This window comes from Empidonax traillii, unplaced genomic scaffold (assembly GCF_003031625.1).
Source record: "Empidonax traillii isolate 1590-97213 ecotype Southwest subspecies unplaced genomic scaffold, ASM303162v1 scaffold1318:size131291, whole genome shotgun sequence".
In the NCBI taxonomy this organism is placed as follows: Eukaryota; Metazoa; Chordata; class Aves; order Passeriformes; family Tyrannidae; genus Empidonax; species Empidonax traillii.
Window position 1 is genome coordinate 60288 of NW_020956511.1, and position 24333 is coordinate 84620.

At 40.5% G+C, this 24333-nt stretch overlaps 1 protein-coding gene across 4 annotated transcripts in view; it reads left to right on the forward strand.

Annotated features, from left to right (window-relative positions):
- CAMK2D (calcium/calmodulin dependent protein kinase II delta) overlaps positions 1-24333 on the forward strand; it is a 114869-nt gene that overhangs the window by 53416 nt on the left and 37120 nt on the right. For all 4 annotated transcript variants that reach the window (XM_027906542.1, XM_027906543.1, XM_027906545.1 and 1 more), the window contains exons 3-6: positions 8778-8832; positions 14343-14408; positions 17047-17119; positions 22561-22663. In XM_027906542.1, the coding sequence (XP_027762343.1) occupies positions 8778-8832; positions 14343-14408; positions 17047-17119; positions 22561-22663 (297 nt within the window). The remainder of the gene's footprint in view (positions 1-8777; positions 8833-14342; positions 14409-17046; positions 17120-22560; positions 22664-24333) is intronic.

Below are 24333 nucleotides of genomic sequence, written 5' to 3' on the forward strand. Positions count from 1 at the left end.
CGGCTGCAGCTCCCTCCTGCAGCTTTTCCACCCAAGTCTCTGTGGGTTGTCACTGAGTTAATTACAGTCTTACAAATGGTCCCACGGGACAGGACAAACTCTCTAATTTCCATTTATTGTGAGGCTGTGATTAAAAGACAATGGCAGCTTCTCATCACAAGCCTCAAGTTTGTCATCTATTAAGTTAATATGCATTCCCTGCTTTTCGTAAAACAAACACTTGGAATCATTTGGGATCATCATTCACTCCTAAACTTGCACGTTAGGGAAATGACAGTAATTTATAGTTGCCTTCAGTTGTGGGAGCATGACTTACTGAGACAGTTAATTGATGGAGGGGGAAGGCGCATTCACTCAGAAAATAATACAGATGGTGTTGAGCTCAGCCCAGTGGATAGAGATGCAGTGGGGTTATTATGGAAACACTCTGGCTGGGCACAGGACTTGGAATTGCTCGGGCTCTGTTAAGTTACTGAAAGCTCCTATGAATGAAGTTGATCTCTGGGATGATCCTGTTGCTCACAGTCAGGATATTCAGGATTGATGTTTGTGAAAGAGGGCACCAAGGACAGAAATGTCACTGTTGTTACGCTTTAGGTCTGTTCCATCCTTTGTAGGTCTTTTTCCTCAAAGCTGGTAGCACAAAATTTGGGAACCTGATTCCTATGAAGGTGGCTTTAGCCTTGTTCTCCTGCACAGATATAAAAAACCCATCAGATAAAAAAAGGGAGAAGCTAAATTTACAGTAGTGCTGTAAAACATAAGGAAGTAATAGGTTAATTCCACAAAATATAGAATTTTCTATGAAGTTGACTTTATTGTCCTAGAAGTAATTTTTTTTTTTTTGGCTGGAGCAGGTCCAGGGCCTGCAAATGCTGCCATCACTTCGGAATAAAGCTTTTCCTGATCTCTGAGGACTTCTGGGCATTACTGCATAATCAAGAAGTGATTTAGAGATTATATTGACTTGGTATAAAGGGTGGTGCCCTCTGTGATTCAGTGAAGGGGGTGGTTGTACGGCATGAAGGTAGTTGTGTCTAGGTCTTCAGAAAATGAGCTCCAACCTGCTTGTCTCATGTTTATAACCACTTCCCTGAGAGGTGTGACTACATTCCTACTGCATTTGATGGGTTTGCAGCTTCTCCATCCTACAGAAAAGATGATACAAGGCATGATCATCACTGCAGATGTGGGGCATTTGAAGATCACACAAAGATAATGACTCAATGAGGGACTGGCAGTAGGAGTTACATTTGGTGGAGCATTTCCAGCACAGTGGTAATTAATGTTAAACTTCCCACGTAGGAAGTAGAGTTTTAGGTCTGGCTGCCTATAAAAGCTGCCCAGCCTAATCAAAAGCTGATTTATTTTTAAACTGATGTAGCTGTTTCCTTGTGGCCACCTACTGCTCTGTAAACTGGGTAATTGGTTCAGTTTAAATTAGCTGATGCTTTGTTTTAAGCTGAATTAAGAGAGCATAAACTTTGTTTTTATGGCAGCGTAATAACATAAACTGGAGCATTTTTCTCTTGTAGACAAAGGTCTTCACAAGTAGTATTTGTAATTCTCAGTCCACAGCCTGCAGTAAAAAATAAAGGCAAGTAAAGTTCCTTTGTGTATTCTGTTGTCATCTTCCCACAGGGAGGGATGGCAAGAATTCCCTGAGACAACTTCATTTGAAAAGAAATTAAAGTTTCCATTTTATAGATTATTTATTCCAGCTTGAGGTAAAAGAAACTTTATAACTTTATAGTTACTTATTGTTTACAAGGTCCTAAGTGTGATTTTTGTGAAAAACCAAAGCTCAGTAGCAGCTTTTTCTGAATTTTTGTGTTTTCAGGAGATCAGCATGACAGCAATGATGATTTTGACATGTAGAGGTATATATTGAAAGAATACATTCAGCCTGTTTTATGCAGTATCTAACATATATTTAAGGGCAGAGCTACAAGAGAGGGGTTTTATCCTTGGGACCTGAATGAGGCAAAACACAATTCCTTGTGTTTTTTGTCCCCCAACACGGGAATGTTTATAAGCAAAATTTATTGTTTGGGGTTTCTCTCCAAACCCATGTTCTGGAACGGAAAGTATGGCTGGAAATGGAACGTTCAGCCTCATGGAAATATGGATTTGGTTCCTTGTTCTAGCTGGAAATGAGGACAGTGGGTCAAGCTGGAGTTGTATGTATGTGCTGCCCAACAGATGGAGTCCATATGGAAAGGACTTCTGCAAATGTTTGCGTGTGTTTATCAGTGTGAGCAGATTTGTTAAAGATTTGTGTGCTGGTCAGCTTCTTACAGTGGTTATAAGTGCCTTGGAACAGCAAAGTGCAGTTCTTTCTGTGACCATTTGTATCACAGCTGGGGGAAAGGAAATCCTTAATAATTAAGGATTGCAGGCCATTAAATAGCCAAAGACCAGCTTGCTCTGTGGCATTACATGATCATTTATTAAATTCCTCATTAAGGTAGGTCGTTTACAAACATCTTCTTTGCCATAATTTATTGATGGTGTTCTGCCAAAGTGACTGGGACACTCTTCTAAATGGGTTCTAGAAAAGCTCAGTGGAAGTTTTTTTCCCCACAGTAGATTTTTTTTACAACAGAAAATGCCTGTATAGTCACAAATTTGAAAGTGCTTCCTTTAACAAAATGAATATTTGTATTTTAAGTCGGTGTTGGGTGTGGGTTTGGATTTCTGCTTTTCGTTTTTATAGCCTGAAAATTATGTTGTAGTGTTATTAGCAAAGTTTCTTCAGCCCTGCTGCATTTCCACAGTGTTGCAAAGTCGATGGAATATAATGGAATATAATGACCTGAAAGATAATTTTAGGAAAAAGAGATTGATGCTTTAGTTGTCTCCAGCTGCCAGAATGACCTGTTTTAAAACATTAAGGCCCTGGTTCTCCTAAAGCATTGAGACCGAAAAACAATGACTGTGCATATAAATATTACATTTTCAGTGTTGCCCCTTAGTCAAATCAATATTTCAGAGTAATTACAAATATGCTTTGTTAGGATAGTTATGTAGGAGTGGTCCCTGAATTCAAAGCATACAGAAATTGGAATGTGTCTTAGTTATTAAAGGAATTTGATTTTCCAACGTAAACATCAGTAAAGACCATCTTTGTATCTTTTATTTCTTTAAATTATTATAGTTCTAATCAACTTTTAAATTAAGAACTTTACAAAGTTATCTTGAACACACAGTCATTCCCTTTTGGTTTTACTTGATGGCCTTTAATAAACTAATGAATAAGCTTTTACAATTGAAACAAATAAAAGGCCTAGAATTAAAATCTTTAGGAAATTTAACTACAAACTGAAAGGTTTAGCTTAGGTTTGCTAAGTAAGTTGTGATAAAGTTACTCAGTAAAGGTGCCTTAATTACGGTGCTGCTTACTTGGACAACGTTTTCTAAGGCTGCTCCTGGCTGAGAGGTTCCTTTCCTGTGGTACCTCTTGAGCTGTGCTACAGGATTGCAATCTTCTGCTTTCCTTTTTGTTTAAAATATTTAAAGTAGAGTGGCTTTGTTTTCATAAGCTGCTGCCTTTAAATACCTAGGGGCTTGGCCCTTATGAAAGGGGAGCACTTAAAAAAAAGCCTTCCCCAGTTCTCTGAATGGTCCTTGTATAAATTGTTTGTATGTCTGTGTTTTGTGTGTTTTAACAGAGGAGAGCCAAGAAGGGAGGCTGTGTCCTCCCAGTGATTACAATCCCCCAGTATCCAATTTTGTAGACATGTAGGTCCTAAATATTACCTATATAAACCTGTTCCCAGGGTTGGCGAGCACTGTAAATATCAAAAGGGGCAAAGTCTAATTCCCTCCATTAAAGTACAATGTGCAGCTTTCTGAGCCACTTAATTTTCATTGATGTAACATCTCTATCTTACAGCTTGTCCTTTTGTTAGTTAACACTCCATGAAATTCTTGTGTCTTTATAATTCTTGTGTCTTTATTCCTCTTCTTACATCTTCTGATGAATGTTAAAATGGTTAAAAATTGTTAGTGCTTAAAGCATCAACGCTGGCAGCTCAGACATCAGTTTGCTCTTAGCGAAAATTTGTGTCAACCTTCCTTTTAATCCACGCAGTTATCCTCATCAGGCTTAATCTGATGACATTTGTAAGGCTTTTTGTTGCATTGTCAAAAATCTTGTGAAACTTATAAGGTCAGGGCTTTGGCTGCAAAGAGGAACTGGCTCAACCTGAAACACAGGATTTCCAGTAAATGCCACGGTTGGGCATGAATGAAGTCACAGGTGTACGTTTTAGTCCCCTGCTTTTCTTTTCAAAAGTTCTGTACAATTTTGCTGGTTTCATACATGCATAATGAAGGAGGTGTAGCTCCAGCAGTTCCTTTGAACGTCAGGGATATGGGATATGATCCCCCAGTCCCGTTCTGGGCATGTGTGCACACACAAACCCACACACCCCCAGGTTACGGTGACTGAAAAACCACAAAAACCTGCTGGCTAAAGAGAGAAGTGTCAGTTATTACACCTGCTCTCCTTGGAGTCTCCTGACACACAACTACATCTTTTGGAATACCTGTTGGGTTTGTGGTCTTTCTTTATTTTATTTACTAGTTAGTTTTATTTGGAGTGTTCTATTTTTAAAGACTGTCAGTCAGTCCTCACCCAGCAGGAATGAAGCAAGAGTCTCATCATGACAAAAGAGCTGGGAATTCGGGGTCATCTGCTTTGACATGTACCTGGACTCGGCCTCCCTGCAAAATCTGATCTTTTATCTACTTTGACAAATGATTTTTTCATTTTCTATGTAGCAAGAGTCTTTTACCAATGTTAACAGTGTGACAAACTAGCTTCTCCACATGCAGTAGATTTGAGGGACTTTAATGAAGGCAGAGGATGTAAATATTCCTGACATTTAATCAGAATACAGACGTTTATTGTGTGAGGGCCTTGATGGGGAAGGATTTTGGTCACAAATGAATATTTTTGCAATATATGGCATTTTGTAGTAGTCAACACTTGCTGTTACAGTGCCTCGGGAACAAAGGCATTCTTCCAAATATTAAATTGCCTAATTAGTTTTCTCATCATTTTTCATTATACCAATTCAGATGCAAATGAATAGGATTTTTTCTCATGTTGTTGGCCCTAAATAACCATGAATTTGCACCGTAATAAAAAAAGTTGTGTATCATTTAAATGAATTTGGAAGCTCTGTAGTTTTGATTCACTGTTGCTGAATACAGGCCACCTGTTAATGGTGTACACAGCACTGCTGACTTGCATAAAGTCATTTCATGGCAGTAAATCTTGCAGGATGCCACTGGTTTTTGTTTAACAGCATGGGGAGGGTTATATTCTTAGATGTGCAAAATATTACTTCATGTTTCATGTCTATCCCAGCAGGTACCAACTCACAGAAACCCCAAAGTTCAATTAAGTCATTCCAGTAAGTTCCTTCCATTAAGTTCATTTTGGAAAGTTTGAGGTTTTTTCTTTTCTAATAAGAGTGGTCTGTGTAAGATCTGCATAAATACTGTAAAACACTTTTGGAAGTGAACTTGGAGGGAAAGCACATCTGTCCCTTTTGCACTCCTCTTACAGGAAGGCAGGGACTTAAAGGAATCATCTGCATATTTTAGCAAATGTGACAGAAGCTTTTGTGACTTTCAAACCCATTTTAAATCTCTACTACTGATGAATGACCTCTGTAACTCCCTAAGACATCAAACTTCACAGTGACAGCATTAGTGCTTCAAGGGGTCCAGAGATCCTAATCTTTAGTATCAAAGGGAAAATGAGCATCTTTACCATTAACTGTTGTTAACCATTATCCTTAAATAATTCATTTTTGTAACATGATAGCAAATACAGCAAAATGATCATTTCAGCAATTTCACGCAAATAAGTATTTGAGTTTGATATGGTTAAATATCTTTATGCTGGAAAATTTCTGTCTGACTTTATCTACTGTTTGACTCCTTACCTGGAAGAATTTGGTTTGCTTTGAAAGTTTGTGGAATGCTATTATTTTGTTGGGGTTTGTTTTTTCTCTTTAACTGCAGAAATTCAGGAAGGAAATAATAAGGTTGCTTGGCCATTATATCAGCAGTTTTCTGTGGAATAGACACAAAATGCTACAGTTCAGCACAAAAAGTCAAATAATGGAGTTCATCTTACTTTTCAGTCAGATTGGAGCTTGCCCACACTAATAGCTAAGTACAAAGATAATAAAGCTAATGGGAGTTCTCCCTAAAATTATTATAATGACTTTTGCAGGGTGGTGATTGGAAAGTATTTCAGGTGAAAATCAGCCAGGGATATTCCTGATGTTTCCCGAACTTACAGTACTTCTCCAAAAAAAATATCTGTGTGCTCCCTGAATTCCTGTCAGGCATTTCAGGTGGTTTGCTGAAGAGCAACAACTCTGTTGTGTGAGGTTGTTAAACGCCTTCCCTGGGAGCCACTGAAGGAGAGTGACCACAGGGCTACAGCAGGGAGCAGGGAAAAGAATCACCCCAGTGTCCTTCCTGCCCTATCTTGGGTTTGTTCCCTACAGCACTGAGGGAACAACTCCAATTAATAATGATTGGGTCTAGCTGTCTAACTTTTCAAAACAGATAAATTGAACTGTTATTGCTGAAGAATGCTTTGTGACTCTGGAGAAACATGAACGGCAGTGTGGGTTCCTGATGGGAGCTCCTGTACTGGGTGGATAATCTGTGTAATTGCTGCCTTTTGCTTTGTCATGCCTGCTACATGTGCTGGATTTGCCCCTGTGCTGTTGAGCAGCCTTTCCTCTGGATTCTATGCCTTGTCTGCACCAGGGATTTTTCTCCTCTGCCCTCGCTTATTTGGGATTTTCACCTTACAGATTTGCTGGCACAGCCCTGTGTCTGAACTGACCAAAGGAGCCAACAGAAGCACTTGCCAAAAGGCAGTTTTGCTCTTCCCTGGCTGCCTCAGCCTGTTTTCCTTTCCAGAAACAATCAGGGGCATGTGATCTTGATTCAGAGAAGGATTTGTTCCATCTCACTTCTATGATTCAGGCATTTGGGAGGAAAGGGAAAGACAGAATCTGATCCTTGAGGAAGATATCTCCGTGGACGTGTCAGACTCCAGTTTGGCCAGTAAGGAGTTAGCCTCGCCAGGGTGAAAAAAACATCATCCATCATCTCAAATCACAGGCTTTTCTTAGTCAGAAGGGTTGGAGCCGTGGTTTTGTGGGGACACTGAACCGAGAGCCCTCTTCTAGAAAAGGAGGTGTCAAAGCAAGAGCACCTTCTGCTTCAAAAAACCTCTTCACATGCTGCCATGCTGGGCTGCTTAGTAACAGGTGCCCCTCTCCAAGACAAAATTTCTCCTCTTGGCTCTAGCTTTGTTATTCGAGCACAAGCTAAGACTCTCTGGGTTTAATACCAAACTTAAAGGTGGATTTCATTTCTGAATTTTAAGATGTAGTGCTTCAATTCAATTTGCTAAAACCATTTCAAAAATCTGGGTTGTTTTGCACACTTTGGAGGTCTTTGGAAACAGTGGGGAGTGAATATTCTGCATCACCAGAAGTGCTAGTAAGGTAGTTCCCACTATCCATACCTGATATGGGAAATCAAATATCATATTCCATCCTGCCTGTGTGACTAGAATGCTGTTAGTGAGCAGTGAGGAGCAGAATGCTGCTTTCATTTCAAAGTTGGAGTCTTTATCAAATCTATTTCAGGAACAGGCATTTCCTGTCAAAAAGTGTAATTTGCAATGTATTAAATCTTAGAAAGTTTTAAGCTCTCTCAGGGAGGTAAATGTGGGAGAGGTATGTGTAAGGTATGTGTGGCTTGCAGCTCTCCAGATGTTACTGGTTTAGGGTTATGTTGTATCTGTGAAACGCTCCATTTGATGGGCAGTGTCTTTGGAGCTGCTGTACTCCACAGGCAGATGTTTTAGGGGTCTCAGCTCTGAGACAGAAATGTGGGGATAGTCCATGGTGTCTCATCTCACATTTGGTTTGCTTTACCCCCCGACATTCTGATGTATTGAGATCTCAGCTCAAAGAGTGCAATTGATTTGGGGTTGGGGTTCTTTGGGTGTTTTTTTTGTAGGTAGTTTTTTGCATTTCACAAAAACATCGACTAATCTAGACTACAGAACCAGCCAAAACCACAAATTCTGATTTAGACCTACTTGGCTCCTCTGAATCATCACGAGCTCTGGGCACTGAGTCAGGCAAGAGCTGGTTTTCTCTTCAATATTGTGTAAACACAAGATGTTTCCCTGGGCTAAATATTATTAAGTTAAAAAGTCATGTTTATTTGATCATATTTTTCAAAAATGTCATGTATTGTATAAAAAAAAAAAAAGATTAATACACAGAGTTACCATCTGGGGAGATCTGCAAATCCACTTCTTTTACTCTTTGTTCAGTTTTGAACACAGATCAGTTTTAGATTAACCTGTTTTTTTTTATTTGGTTCTATAAGGGATAATTATTTGGATCAAACTACTGACAAAGCTTCCTGTATTAGCTTTGGAAATTGCAATTTCATTTAAAGTAATTAAGAAAAACAGCAGGATTTAATTCATAGTTGTACCACAAAGTGATGTGAATTCTCAAAAGTCAAAATGAAGTCTGCTACTGACTAGGCCATTTTCAGGGAAAGCTTTACATCTGGGCACACAGGTGTGTTTAAACACGACCAGGAGCTGTAGCAGAATTATAATCCTCTTTTCTCTCCCCAAAACAACCACAGGCATCAAAGACATGAAAAAGGTGACTGGTGTTTATCTTTTTTCCCCTCCTTTTCCATAGTGCGGCTCCATGACAGCATATCAGAAGAAGGATTCCATTACTTAGTCTTTGACTTGTAAGTATGTGTTTTTGAATATTTTTAGCGTGGTGGGGATGTGGTATTTAAATTTTGAGATGCAAATACAAGTTCACAAGAGAAGTGCGTGGTCCTGGTGCAGTGAGTTGGACAAATAGCTGAACAGCTAAAAAGGCAGTAACATTTGGTTATTTGCATGTGCAAGAACTCATTTGTGTGTCACTGTAAGGATTCTATAATAGAAACTATTCAAAATCCCCCCCTTGAAGTGGATTTTAATGTAAAATGTAGGTATACAAGTAAAGGTTGCATGATACCTGCCAAAGCTAAGCAGACATACCACTCAGAAAAGAGAACTTGCTGCAAGCCAGTTGTCTGTAAAGGAAACATTAAAAAAACCCACGTGGAACAGTAGTTTCTCTGCAGAAAATCTCTGCTGCTTGGATTGATAGGCAAGCCTGAGTTTCCAGAGGGAAAAATTCTTTCAGAATAATTTAGAGAGGGAAATATTGTTTCAGTATTTTATTCCTGATTTGTATCTCACTGATCTATGGAATGTTTCATCTTGGCACCACTCCAAATGTAAAGCACACAGACATAGATAGGAAATTTCTTACTGATATCCTGTTTGGCTTCAGGAATTTAAGTCCTGTGAGCTCTTCATGTCGTGACTGTGCCTGTATTGAGCTGGTTTTTCCCAGATGAGGCTGTTCAGTGGAAGAAGGGACAGTGACAGCATGAACTGTGTGTCCCAGGCTCTTACCTTAAAAAGAGAGACACTGATTTCATTTCCTCTTTCTTCCCTGGGATGGGTAGACTTTTCCACTCATTTGAAAAGTTACTGCTTATGGCTCTGGGTATGGACAAACATGAATGATAAAATTGGCTTATTTAAGTGAAACTATCTCTTTCAGCTGGAAATTTTTCCAGAGCAGTATGTGATTTAACAGATAAAACACCCTCCTATCTTAGGTGGCTCTCTTAGGCCCACCATGGTTTTCTAAGCATACAAACAGAATGATTTGCTTTCAGCATAGCTGAGTTAGAGCCTGGATCTTCCACAAGCAATTGTGTGCTTTCATGTTCAGGTTTAATTCTGGTTTATCTTCTCACTTAATTTTTTTAGAAGAAATCTGTAAAGACTTCTTGGAGACTAGATTGCAGACTAGAAATACACAACATTACAATACAAAATATTAAATAGTCTGTCTGCAGTGAAGGCATTCAGGATTCAGGACTCAAATCCTAACAGGAGCTTATATCTGACTTGTGTACATCCCAGGTAAGTGCTGTGCCTGTTGCCTTGGAAATGGCTCCAGGGCACAACACACACATTTGTTCTCTGCCATGCACTGGGGTTTGTTGTGTGATTTTTTTTTTTTTTCCCTTAAGGGCTGCAAAGGAAATCTTTCCATGTGGAATTGGAAAAATCTCCTTATTCCTGAACATTTCCAAGAAGTGCATGCAGAATTCTTAGTTCTAGGGAGAACATCCCTTTTATAAACTGGTGGCTTTTTAATTTTCTTGTTGTACTGCTGTCCTGTTCCAAACTGTGACCCACTGCAATTGCAGTTAGTCCACGTCTGCCTTAAACTGAGTGTGCAGTGCCAGCCTTATCTCAGGGGATTATGATTGCCACGTGAACCAGAACATTTGAACAACTTCAAAGTTGTAGATACCGGTATCTGTATCTTGATAGCAACAGAACAAATAGGAGCCTGTATTCTGCAATAAAAAATTAATACCTAACCCAAAGATACTGTCTTGGCAGAAAACTAGATCCTGTAGGAAACATTCTGCACTGCCTGCAACTTCCTCTGTTTCCCTGGTAAACATAGGAACGGACTCAGACGTGAATATACAACCTTTATGTTTTGGTTGTGATTTTCGGGACAAAAATATTTATTTTACAACAAACAAAACATCTAAATGGTAAAGGCAGTAACTTTGCAGACTGATTGTTGTCTTTGGAGAAGCAACAGGTTGCATTCCTGAAGAACTTTTGCCAAATGACAAAGAATGCCTGTTCACAGTTAAGTTTTCACACTCAGGCTAAGAAATCCTTGCTTTAATGCTCACTAATACTATTTATTAGTGAGACTTGATCTTTTAGTGCAGTTACAAATATGTGGGCTGGTGCCTTGTTAAAATGCACATAAAAGAGCTGCCACGCTAAAAAGGTACCGTTTGCACTTCTTGAGCATGAAGGCCAAGCAGCTGCTTTTCTTTCTTTAATTTTTATTCAACAGGAGCCTGGCTGTGGTGTAACACTGTCACTCCACCCACACATGCCATCATGTCATTTTCTTAATGATTTCTTTAAACCTGTGTGGGATTCAGTGCCACTGCTTCTTTAGAAATTTCTCTTAGACTGCATCCCACGTAAGAAAGTAGAGAAGAAGACTGCCTCTTCTGTGGATAGAAAAAAACCAGTTATTGTCACCTTGTTTTGAGTTTCTAATAATCTCTTTGGGATAAGTGCCATAGAGATGTCTGCAGCCTGAAGGAAAAGCCTGTTGCTTCACTTGTGTATCTCAGGGATAGCTGCACTCTTATCTGGAGAAAAACCAGTGTTTAAGGTGTTCTGTTCCAGGCCTGCATTTGTGTGGACAGTTGTAGCATCAAGGGGGAAGATGGAAGTCTCTTAAAATCCACGTGGGAAATGGATTTCGTGGATTTAATAATGGACTTCAGGAACTTTTTGCTCCTCCTCCCTCACTGGTCCAGGCACCTGCAGTCAGGATTTCTGTCTGTCAGCCCATTCCAGTTGCTAAGCACGAGTGAGACTGTCTTCAGCCTTAATGATGTTAGATGAGTTCAAATCCAATCAATTCTGTCAGTATTAATTGCTGGATCTGAATGGAAACAGCTGTAGCACTTGAAGACTCTCTTGTGCAAGTCAATGAGATCCTCTATTTTCAGTGTCTCACATTTTAATGCTCTTGATGAGATGCAACAATTGGTACATTAAGAATCCTGGCATTGCTTTTGGATTCCAAGTGGAGGGACTGTAGTGTGTAGAATAAACAAAAAATAATTTAAAAAAATAGCCTAATTGCAAAACAGTGTTTGCCTCGGGTAAGTGCCTTTTTTCAGAAGTAGAATGGCCACAGGTAAATGTGAAAATTCTGTGGCCACTGTAGTTTTGTAAGTTGGCTTCCTTGCACCTTAAAGCAATCCAAGAAATCAGAAATGTAAGTTAGGAGGAAACCACACCAGTGTGATCATCGGCAGAGCCTGTTTTAGCTGCCTTTGCTAATTTGTGCATTCCTTTTAATTATTCTCTTATATTTGTAAGTATAAAACTGCAGTTTTTCTGAAAGACATGCCTGGTACAGAAGGGCCTTGTTGTTTCTGCAGGCTGCTTGTACTTCTGTTTAAACAAGCCCATGTGGTTTAGATGCTGCCACTTGAGTCTGCTCTTCAGAAAATCACAGAAGAACCACTGGAATTTGTGAGAACCAGTGGCTTTTAGGTTGCACCCTGAAAGTTCCTAGCGCTCATATCATCAGTATCCTGTCATGAAATACAACCTCACTGGAGGCAACAGTATAGATAAGGGAATTCCACAACCTCTTTGGGCAAGAAGTGCTTAGTAATAAGTAATTATAGTAACAACTAAGGAGGAGAAGTCCTTGTATCTATTTGGTGTGCTCTGGCTCTAACCATCTTGATGGCCTTGCATTAGTGACAGTCCATTATTCCTTCCCTCCTTCTGGCCATTTAGCTGTTCTGAGAGTTATTCCTAAGGTATCCTTTGGCTACAGAGCACGGGAATTGTTGACTGCTTGTTTGGTTGTCACAGTGAAATTCACCTGTTCTGTTCTTGCTTTTATCTTTTCCTCGTTCAACAGTGGTTATGAATACCAAGCAAATGTTTAGTGTCAGCAAGTGGGATTTCATATCCCTTTCTTTCCTCCGTGCTGCAGAAAAACAAGCATCAATTTGATATTCTCTCCCACTGAAAGGCACTTTGATGACTAAAGCTTTTTGTCCTTGGATGAAAAATAAGCATTTTAGCAAAGAGTAAGATCAAAGGATGCTTTGTTTTTTCATTCATCGAGAATGGAGAATCATTCCTTTTTACCAGAACTGTGGCAGACAAATATATATGCAAAGAAGAGATATGAGAGACTGTCAAAATATGCATCAATCAAACATTTTGTGTTACAGCAACCAAAGCCAGTTTCTGAAAGGTAGAAGACTAAAAGAAAGATAACACAAATTAGGCAACAAGATATTTTGCCTCCTCCAGATTTTACTGCAGGCTTTTGTATAAAATAGCATTTTGGTACCTGAAAGTCTCTACGTTCAAAGTCAGTAGGGTGTGAAGTCAGAAAAAGCATGGTATAACCCACATGTAACTGAAAACATGGAAATAAAGTTCTTGAACTGGCCTTCTCGAAGAAAGGAGCAATGCTGCTGGTTGAGCAGGTCCTTTCTGTCATCATCTAACCTGACTGAAAGCTCAGATCCTCCACAAAGAGCTAGTGCAGCAGTTTGCAAGTGAATGTTACAGTTCTGAAGGTTCCAAGCATGTTCACTTCCAAGTTTTTAATACTATTACATTTAATTGTATTCATTAGTAATTGTCTTCATTGTAGTATAGATTTTTAAGCATTTTGAAGTATCTTGTAGCCCACTCAAGCTTTTACTTTTGGGAATGTATTGCAAATACAATGTGCTGGTATCTGCACTCCTAACAAGTAATGAAATACAAACATGGATCTCTCCCCTAGGAATTATTTTTGTTAGCATATCAGTAGATGAAGGTTTTGGAAAGCAGGAATTGCACTGGTTTGTGAACCCAGTGTGGGGAGGCTGTGTTTAGGTGCTCTGGGAACACTGGGCTTGTGGGTACTCCAGGCTGGGAGAATTTTCAAGGTTTGCATCTAAACTGGCTTTGCTTCTCTGAGGAGATGTGATGATTGGATAGCATAGTAGCAATTTTTCTGCTCATCCTGCTGTTCCAGTTCCCTTTTCTGAGTGAACCAGAAAGAGTGACCAGAACTGGTATGATATGAGGAGGGATTTTACTGCTTTATGTGAGGACTCATTCTGGGCTGTCATCTCCAGGCTATAACAACGCAGTTTGATTTCCTTTTGACCACTCGCATCCTTAAAGCATTGGTTGTACAATTAAATTCTGAGTATGCAACTATGCACAGTTGCTTCTGTTACTGATCCTCTGGATCATTCAGCTCTCCCCCCATAATATTAATTCCCCTTATTATTATTTTAAGCAGCACTTTGACTAAACTATTCTTGCTTTCTGGACAAAGATAACTGAATATTTTCTAGGAAAAAATCAGCCATTAAATTGATTAAAGAACTCTGTTTCTACTGATACTTTCCCTCCAACTCTTTCTAGTCAAAGCACAAAAAGATGGCCCTCTGGCACCTGAGTTACACCTCTGCTGAGTTTTGACCTGCACTGAGTTCCTGCACCTCTTAAATTTCTGTGCAGATATTTTGGTTATTCCTCTCTGACTTCTCCCTGTCAAGTTAATTTTCACTTATGAAATCTCCCATCTTGCTTTTTGTAACAGAGTCACTGGAGGTGAATTGTTTGAAGATATAGTTGCAAGAGAATATTATAGCGAAGCAGATGCCAGGTAAGTCATTAGTTTTTCTCGTGTTGCCTTTGATAGTTTTAGGATAGTTCCTTAAATTTCTCCTGGTGTTTGGCATCAGTTTCCCCGGCGCAGTCTGTGAGACTCCAGGATTGCCCCTGGAGTTCTCCTAGACTTGGAAGGGCACAGTTTGGCATTTTGAGCTCATGACTATGTGATGGAGAACTCACGTGAAGTCTTGATGTCTGCTGATCTGAAAAAGCCAAAACTGCAGCTCAGCTTGGTAAAATCTTTGTAAATTTGTGCAGCTGTTAAAACATTGCCTTCTTTTCTCCTCTGCAAACTGGACAGACCAGTTCAGCTATCTCATCCATGGATTCTTACATTTGTTGATCCAAGTTTGAAATACAAGAATTTTTACATTAAATATCATTTTTTATTCCCAGTCCAGAAGTGCTAATTTTCTTTTCCTAATTAAACATTTCTGTTGTGTTTCATCAATAAGCAATTATACTGTGCATCTCATAGTCTGAGCTCAAATATGAAATCTCTAGCAATTTTCTGCAAGTGCTTGTTGAAAAACTTGAAGAATAAGTTGACAATTATCATGATTTCCATGCTGGCATAAAGTATCAGGGCCACTTTTCCATCTCAGAATCTGTTTGCCCTCATATAATAATAAATCCTTAATATTCCCATGTAATTATGAATCTTCCACATTGTAGGAAATTACTTCAATATAGGTTCAACCACTACACTCTTCACAGAAACTAATCTCAAAGTAAATTGAAACAATCCTCTTGTTTTGGTGTGGTTTTAGTCACACACCACCACCGATACAGATTTAGTTCATGTAATTTTAAATTATGCCTTTACATTTGGAATTATTTGGCAGATGACAGGAAAGGATTAAGTGTTCCTAACAACAGTCTCAGGATAATGACGAGCAGACATGAAGTTATTCTGAACATCAGGAAGCTTTCCCTGGTTCTGCCCTTACTACATCTGTAGGAATGGTAGAAACATCAATGCTTTAAGCATTTAAATATAGAACAACACAAAGCTGTAGAACAGAAAACAAAGTTAATGGTTTAGGTGGGGTTGAAGGAGAGGAGCTATGTTTAAAAAAAATTCAAATTATTTTTTCCTGCTGTGATTCAAGCAAAAATTCTAATATTGATGCCAAAGGCCAGTATATGGTGTCCTTGTGTGTTTTTAAGGTACTTGGGATTTAAAAAGGAAAAATTGTAATGATGATTTTTTTTCTGTTGTAGAATTATGACATACTGGAAGGGGCTGTGCATATATACATATATATATATATATATATATACATATAATATATATATATATATATATATGCATTTTATATATGCAGTAAAAACTTCACCAAATAAGTGAAATATCTAGTTATGATGCATCTCTGTATTTTATATATTTATATATATATATATATATATATATTTGTATGTGTATATATATATACCTATACCTGTGTAGTGTGTGTGTATGTGTGTAACCCTATGGAAGTAGTGAATGTCCTAGATGGATGCCTATCCTAGGATGTAACACTGGTCTGCTCCTGCAAGCCCTTCCTCACCCCAGTAGTCAGAACTCACACCAACAGCCCAGGTCAGTGAGTTGGGGACTACTTGCCTAAGGAAGGGTTTTCAGGCTTGGGCTCCAGTTACTGATTTATGACCATTCCTTCTGAATTCCATGGTCAAAACGTTTTGGATGAGCAGTATCAAATCCTTGGCTCTTGCCTGTTATGGATTACTTTTAATCACTCACTTGTGCCACAAGGTTATCTTTGAAAAAAAACATTATGAGCTCTTTGAAAAAAAACATTATGAGCTCTTGTGGTGCCAAAAAAAAAAAAAAAATCTGAAAAAGTTCCAGTGCTCGAAGAGATGAATATATTAGTTGTGCTTTCTGGCATGGTAGGCTGGCCAAAACTTGCAAACCTGGGCATGGAAAAATAGGTGCTAGTTAAATTATTGAAAGCACCAAATGAAAACATTTGTCTAAATTTTTAATGTGGATTTTCATTTCACAAGTGACTCCAAACTGAACTAAAGCTTGATGCTGTTTTAAATGAAAATGCATGCCACCTTTTTGAATGACTTGGCTTTATTCTACTAATAGTTTTAAAGAAACCATTCTATTCAAAATGGAAAATGTTTTGCTTTTCCTTAGCTTTTGACTTTTTTTGTTTCATTTGTTTTCTGTGTATCATCTCATTTCTGAGCATTTTCTTGTTCCAGCACTTGTTGTAATGTAAACTTCACCACAAAAAAAATTAGGAAAACCAAAAAATGCCATTAATGGTTTTATTGCCTCCACTTTATTTTGCCTATAGCAGTTTTTGGAAACTGGAAAAAGCTTTCATACTGCTGAATGAAAATACAGTCTAACGATTCTGTCTCGTAGGTGTCACATGTTCCACGTTAAATGTCTTTTTTGATTTGGTTTTGGTTTTTTTGTTTTGCTTTGTTTTTTGGATGTGTTGGAGCTGGAAATATCCAGCTCAAAGTGCAATCAAGACTTGTCAAAAGGTGTAAAACTGTTTTTGTTCTTTACCTTTTTTTTTTTTTTAAGTTTTATTTTATTTTGTATTTAATGTGATTATGTGCCTTTAAAATGTTCTCCCTTCCATTCTGCCCTTGTATCTTTGCAGTCATTGTATACAGCAGATTCTAGAAAGTGTTAATCATTGTCATCTAAATGGCATAGTTCACAGAGACCTGAAGGTCAGTATCTGGTGCCCATCAATTGGATATAAGAATTTTGGGGTTTTCTTTCTGCTGGGCAGGGGCAGAGGGTGGGTTGTCTGCGATGTTCCCTTGCCTACCCTACTCACCCTCCAAACCACCGGTCCAACCAATACTGCATGACGCCTCTCTCCAGTTTGCAAGTCTACAGGCCTAATATACATCATGGCAAAAGGGGGAATGGTTGCCCAAAAAACCGTGTCGTTCCGAGGCGCTGGATTTCCCCCGTGCTGTCCGCCGTGTCCGGTGCTGTGTCGGGGCTGTCCGTGTGTGGCTGTGTGGGCACACGGAGGTGAACCTTGGCTGTGATGTATGTCAGCTTGCAGATGTAAACGCCACCGCTGTGCTGAGGCCCTGGGGTGCAGTAGCGGAGCGACAGGGCATGATGAGCCCTCAGGCAAGTGACGCTAATTGCCGCCTAAATTGGACGGGGCGACAAGTTAATCATTGACCTCAAACACCTGCTGTGAAGGGGGGAGTTTGGGTTTACCTCAATGCCTGCTGCAGTTTCCAACCCTTCCTACAATTTTTTAACACCTCTGCCAAGGCTCTCATTACGACTCAGGAAGGAGGAAAAAGCACAACCTTGTCAATGAATTAGTGGCAAAATTTTTTCCCTCTAAAAATTGTCCTTAAACTGCAAACCGGTATTAAATTAAAAATCGGTATTGAATTAAAACCAGACCCAAGGGCAGTGTCTCCAAGGCCGGCCCCTCGCTGCCACCCCCCACTCCCAGAGCCTGAGGCCGTCATGCTCTGAGCGGGGCCGGGCTGGGCCGGGCGGTGTGGGGCGGGGAGCACGGCCACGCCCAGCCCCACCCGGCCCCGCCCTGGCACCGCCGCCCTCGTGTCCGTGCGGGCGGCGGGCGCGCGCTGGGAACTAACGGGCGCCCCTGGCGTTTGCATGCAGTCATTGCATTCAGCAGATCCTGGAGGCCGTGCTGCACTGCCATCAGATGGGCGTGGTCCATCGCGACCTCAAGGTGAGTGCTGCTGCCCCGCCGCCCACCCCGGAGCAGCGTCCCTTCCCGACAGGGCCTCCAGCAGCCGGAGCGCAGACGCTTCCCTCTTCTTCCTTTCGCCCTTTGGTTGGTTTGTTTCTAACCAGGCCTCCCGTGCGTGCTCCGGGCTGGCCGGTACCTGCCGGTACAGCACCTCTTGGCAGCGCCAGGTAGAACAGGAGGTGCTTGGCAAGCGTTGGGTGTATTCAGTGAATACACGGTCTTCCTCTGTGCCATCCCGAGCTTTTGGGGCAGGGCGTGGCGGGAGTTCTCCATCTCCCGTCAGCATCACTTGGAGTGCTTCTGGGAAGCACAGTAGCCTTTGCGTGTCACGCATCTCTAGTGACGGAAGGCCGGCTGCTCTGGGACTGCTGGCACAAAGAGCTCTCTCTCCTCCAGATGGTGGCTGGGCTACAGAACGTCTTTAGAACGCGGGAATTTCTGCAGTGTTCTCGCCACAGTCACCCGAGGAGTTCAGCTCCTTCCAGACAAACTTTAGCATTGGGATAGAAACTTCAGAAAGGAAACTCTTGTTTGAGAAGAGCATTCCCTCTTTCTTAATCGTGTACTTGCCCAAATGGCTGGAGACATCTTCTGCAGGAATGCTCTCTACATTTAAACCGTGCTGGCATGGGAAGAAACAAATTGAGATCATTTTACTGTGAGGCTCACAGAGACAAGGCTGTCCCGGAGCTGGTAGTAAGCTCACCTTGTGGATAAGGGAAAGGACTTGATTTGGGCACTTGGGCTTCACAATCCTCAAGGAAAAGAAGATTGTTTATTTTGAAATCAAACAGAAGTGCACTATCTGAACTATCAGATCCTTTATGAAGGCAGAGAAAAAATGGTGTGTGGGCTAAGACAGCAGAACACACTAATCCCTTCTGGCACAGCTTCTTGGGCTCTTGTTTTCTTTTCTTGAATGAGTTATGGGGAGCAGGGATTTCCTCCTGGGACAGGAGCTTTCTAGTGGTTATCATTAGTAATAATGTTGGAATCAGAAAGCCATCATCTTCCTTGCCATCCCTCACTCCCAAATAAACAACCCTTATTACCTGAATGCATAAAGTCTCTGCTGTTGTCCTATGGGAACATAAAGGGTTCTGGTCCCTTTAAATGAAAGGATTTCAAATTTGTCCAGCTGCTCCAGCAATTCCTGTCCCCACCATCCAGGCAGTACTATGCTTCCAGCATCAAAAGGAATTTAAAAACCAACATTGTAGCCATGCAAGCTGACAGAATAAGGAACGTTTTCTAGTACTTTTCCTACATTCACACAAAACAGTTTTTTCTTTGGAAATGCATGAAATCCAGCTGTTCCCTGCTCCAGACCGTGTGTGGATTTTTTATTCTGTCAAATCCAGGATGAATTGAAAAAACAGTGAGAAAAAGTGTTTCTGCCAAGCTGTGGTGCCCAGTTTCATTTCTGAAAGTGAAAACTTGAGGAAGAAGAAAACCATCCTTCTTCAGTTACTACTTTGTGGCAAAAGCAAAAAACCCAAAGACTGAAATGACAGACTGTGGTGAAATCCCAGCAGAACTCTGTGTGCTGAAGAGAAGATGCCAAGGCCCAAGACCAGAACTGCAAGACATGTAGAAGGTGGTTGTGGGCTGGCATGGATCCTCAAACTGCAAAGCTTGATGGATTTTTTTTTCCCCAATAACTCAGTCCACAATTTGATAGCATATTTGGGGGTGGGGGGAGGGCACCGAGACAAGATTTTGGATTATCTCCTTTTATTTAACTTCCCCTCTATTGTAATTTAGTAGCGAGTGGAGAGGAGCTTTTGCAGCTCCTTGTGAGCTGTGGAAATGCTCGTCGCTGCTCTGTTTGCAATCACTGGTGTAAGTCAGAATGGTGGTGGATCCTAGATCCAGAAAAAAAACAACCTGTCTTTTATAGCAAGTAAAAAGTGCACTTCCAGGTGGGAATTCCAGTTCTTGTCAGGCAGCAGCTTTGCTGCTTTTGGGAAGCTCTGGGATTACAACCCTCTTGCCTTTCCCCAAAAAGTGGCCTCTCTAGTTACATTCAAGGACAAACACACAGAGCCATAAGTACTTGATGTCTTGAGGACTACAGACCTTTGGAAAAACACAGCATGAATCAGGTTAATTTATTTGTAAGTAATTTTAGCAGTTAACACTGCCATTCTGCATGCTTGGCTGCAGCCCATCCCCTGGGAGCACAAGGTGACACCATTGAATCCAGAGTGCGAGTCCTGCGTGGCCCACGCCGGGCTGTTAATGTTTTCCAAGTAATTGCAGCCATTCCAAGTTAATGCATGATAATTAGGCAGCGTGCCTCTCGTCAGCCTCAAATGACAGCTGCATGTTGGTTAAGTGCACGGTCCCACTCGGTGTTGTCCGAAGGGCTCTTGTCTTTGGCACGGGAGTAAATCAGGAATTCTGGTGGCAGGTACATCTGACGGTGGTGTTTCTGCAGAGCACTGTGATTGGCAGAGCAAAGACACAGAAAGGAATTAACAAAAACATCCCAAGGGGAAAAAAGAAACCAGCAGCAGGAGATATCACAAAACTCCTGTTTGGAAGGAAATCCCCTTTTAGGAAGCGTTATGTGCTCAGTGGGGTAGTGCTCGTGTTCCATCCGAGAGGGTGAGGCTTTTCACTGCTTTTGGCTTGCCTGAAGGTCATGATCAAATAGGATCATCCATTGCTTTAAGAGGTTTATATAAGGAATTAATTGCTGTGAACTTCTCTCACTCTGAGAGGAATCTTTTCCGATCTATGTGACTGTACGTTGAAATTAGTGTTGTTAAATGGCAAGAAGTGTGATATCACTTAACTCAGTGTTGATGAACCTCAAGAAGCCTCCTCAGCTTTGCACTCAGCATGCCATATAATGTAGGTGAGGTGATTATTGATAATGTAAGCGAGTATAAATATTGTATTACCTTATTCTCTCAGTTTTGTAAAAATATGGCAATGGAAGGTCAGCACGTAGCTAGTAATGAAAGGTTTTTAATGTTGTCTGTTCTCTGACAGAGAAACAAAGGGACAAGTGAGGGCATAGTGTTTGCAAGTTGCTGAAAAAATGTGCCTTTATGTTTTGATGAGAGGGTAAGAAACACCTTTAGACTAAAAAGTTTGTCAGGGCCAGTTGTGTTATTAATTAATAGAAGTAGCGCAGTGGCTGAGGTCTTAATTAGGCTCAAGCATATACCTGACATGTATTAAAGATAGCCTTTGCTGAAAGAAGCTTATGATCTTAATTGTTTCCAAACTCAGTACCTGCATGGGATTAACTGTAATCACATAAATAGTCCCTTGGAAATGATATGATTGCTGCTGGATTTACCACGGAATACATATTTAAGAGTTTGCAGGATTGGGTCCCCAGTGGCAGGCTGGATATAGTGAAGTCTCTTGTCATAGACCACTTCAAAAATTGCTTCTGAAGAGTCACAGCCACAGCCTTGAAAGCGAGGTTTTGTTGTTCTGTAAATGTAGAACAAAACCTGTTAAAAAAATCATCGAGATATGAAAGAAAGAAATAGCAAGAAAATACTCCAAGGTCACAGTTCTCTGAAACAATCTGTGGAATTCTACAGTGAGTTATTTGGTTTTTTTAAAAGTCAACATTCATACAGTGAAGTTGTGTTTGGACAATTTGCATTTGATGTATTTGCTAACTGAGGATTAAAGGATACATTATGAACAGTGGAATGAACACCATTATTGTGTTCATGTTTTTATGTTTCCTTTAATTGTGCCAGTGTACTGGCACACTTGATTTCAGGTGGGATTCTGATGTGACCAACGTACCCTAAAAAAAAAAAAGAAAGTGGGAACTTTCACTGACTTCCACTGTTATTTCTAAAGGTTCTCTGCAGGCGCAAATGTGGGTGTGCTGGTTTTGCTGAAGGATTTGCGATGCCAATACACCTGCCCTTTAAATATAAATATAAAGACAAATACAAATATAAATATAAATATACATTATATAAATATAATAATTGGGCTGCAGTTGCTAAGCTGGCATGCAAAACATTTCTGTTTGACAGAAATGCCTAATCCTGCAAACTGCCTAGGCTAGGCTGATCATCAAAGAATCCATGTCTCTGAGGGAGGTTCTGCCACCTTTTTCCGGTAGGGAATCTCTGGATTGTCCTGTCACAGGAATGGCTGTCACAGTTCCATGCTCCAGTCGTGACCGACTCCTCTCCACACTGGACTTAGTCTTGCTGTCATGGGCTCATGCTGGCTCTTTCCAAGTAGTGGGAAGTGCAATTTTTGCAATTTCATGGAGAAAACTCACGGGGTTTTTCTCTTTTTCACTCTTCTAAATATGTGATCTTTTCCAGACTACCATAACTAAAAATAATAATAGAAAAAAGACAACCTATCTAAAATGTATTTACTTATCTTCTCATCTCAATTTTTTTCTCTCTCTGAATAAAGCCTGAGAACTTACTTCTAGCTAGCAAATCAAAGGGAGCAGCAGTAAAACTGGCAGACTTTGGATTGGCTATAGAAGTCCAGGGAGAGCAGCAAGCTTGGTTTGGTAAGTAAATATTATTTTTTTTTCTCACCATTTATTCAGTGTAGCCATTAAACCTCCCACCTCTCACCCTGCTGTAAAACATGGGTGTAGAGCCTGGCAGGGAGATGGGTGGCTTCCCATCAGGTGCTCAGGTGGATAAGACAGCAGGTTAATACTGCTGAGTGTACCTGCCCAGTCATCAAAACGTTCTCTGTCAGCTGGAGACACCTGAAAATTTCATTCTGAAATGTCAATTTGAAATGTGACTTGAAGGGGAAAAAATAAGGGGGTTGAGTACCTGAGGCTGTAGACAGATACTAATTAAAGAGTGCTTGTTACAGTTAACAGCTGTCCAAAGGAGAATATTGGAAAATACTGAATGCTGGTCATTTAAAATAACAGGACATGCACAAACATGCTGCACGTGTCTCACATACCACCTTCTGAACAGATGTCAAGCGCGGGATAAAATTTATTGTAGATCCCAGGTGGGAAAAAGTACAGAATCAAATATTTATAGCAGCTACCTTAGGGCAGCTTGAAAGTGCAATTTGAAATGGAGCAAAGTGACTGTGAGCTTGTTGTCAAAGGTCAGAATGAAAGCACAAAGGCTTTTGTGCAGGCAGGGAGTTGGGATGTTGAGTGTTTGCAGTCGGGGCTGTAACTCCATGTAGATGCCCAGGCAGTACCGGTGGACATATGTCGGCAGCTTGATAAGCCAGCATGTTGTTTTAAATCCCAGCCTTTATATAAATGGATTCCAGTAATCCACAAAAGACACAGGAGATTGCTCTTGCTCGGCAACAAATAGACCAGTACAAAAGGAGGGGAATGGAGACAAGGCAAAACACAAGTGGTTTGTTGTAATGACAAAAACAGCAGCTAAACGGGAAGCACCTCAAGACAAAAATCAGACAAAAGTACCTCAAGATAAAATTGAACTTGACTTCAGGGATATTTTCTGTGGCTGCAGATGATGCATAGGAGATTGCAATTCCCTGTAAAAACCTGCACTTTATTTTTTGGTCATTTGGTGCTTGTGAAGTGCTTGGTTTAGACTTGTAGCATCATGAGGACTTGGTAGAAAGAAACAGAATGTCTTCAAAATATATATGTGAGGAAGAGTCAGCAAGCTAATAAGAAGAAAGTAGCCTAATGTGGCTCTGTTTTTTTTTTTTAAAAAGGTGGCACTTGTTCTGTACCTTTTTTTGAACTTCCTCTGCAAAACCTTTCCATAGTGGTTGGAGTGCCTTCCTTCAGCTCTAGGACTGCATTAATAGAACAGAACATGAGCTCCAATCTACTTGATATTTTGAACTTTTTCCGGCTTTCATAAGACTGTTCTGCTTTCCCCTGGATTCTGCAGCACTTTTAGTGACTCATGGCATGCTCTGATTCTAACTATAGCTCTGCATCACCGTGTTTTACTTTGTTTTTCCTTTTACTTTTCCTCTTCTCTTTTTCTGGGTGCATTCCCCTGATGTGATGGTCCCTTCTGTGCTTGTGCCATGGCTGTGCCTCAGCAGGAAACTGGCTCGAGCTCTGTGTGTTTGGATACAGCAGGATTCTTTCCTGGTTTGCATGTTTGCAAAACAAACCTCTTCTTTGCCTATTTGTAGAAATTGTTACAGGGGTTGGTGAAACCTCCCACCCTCTTTAGCAGGTGTTTGATGTACTGGGAAGGTGTGAGG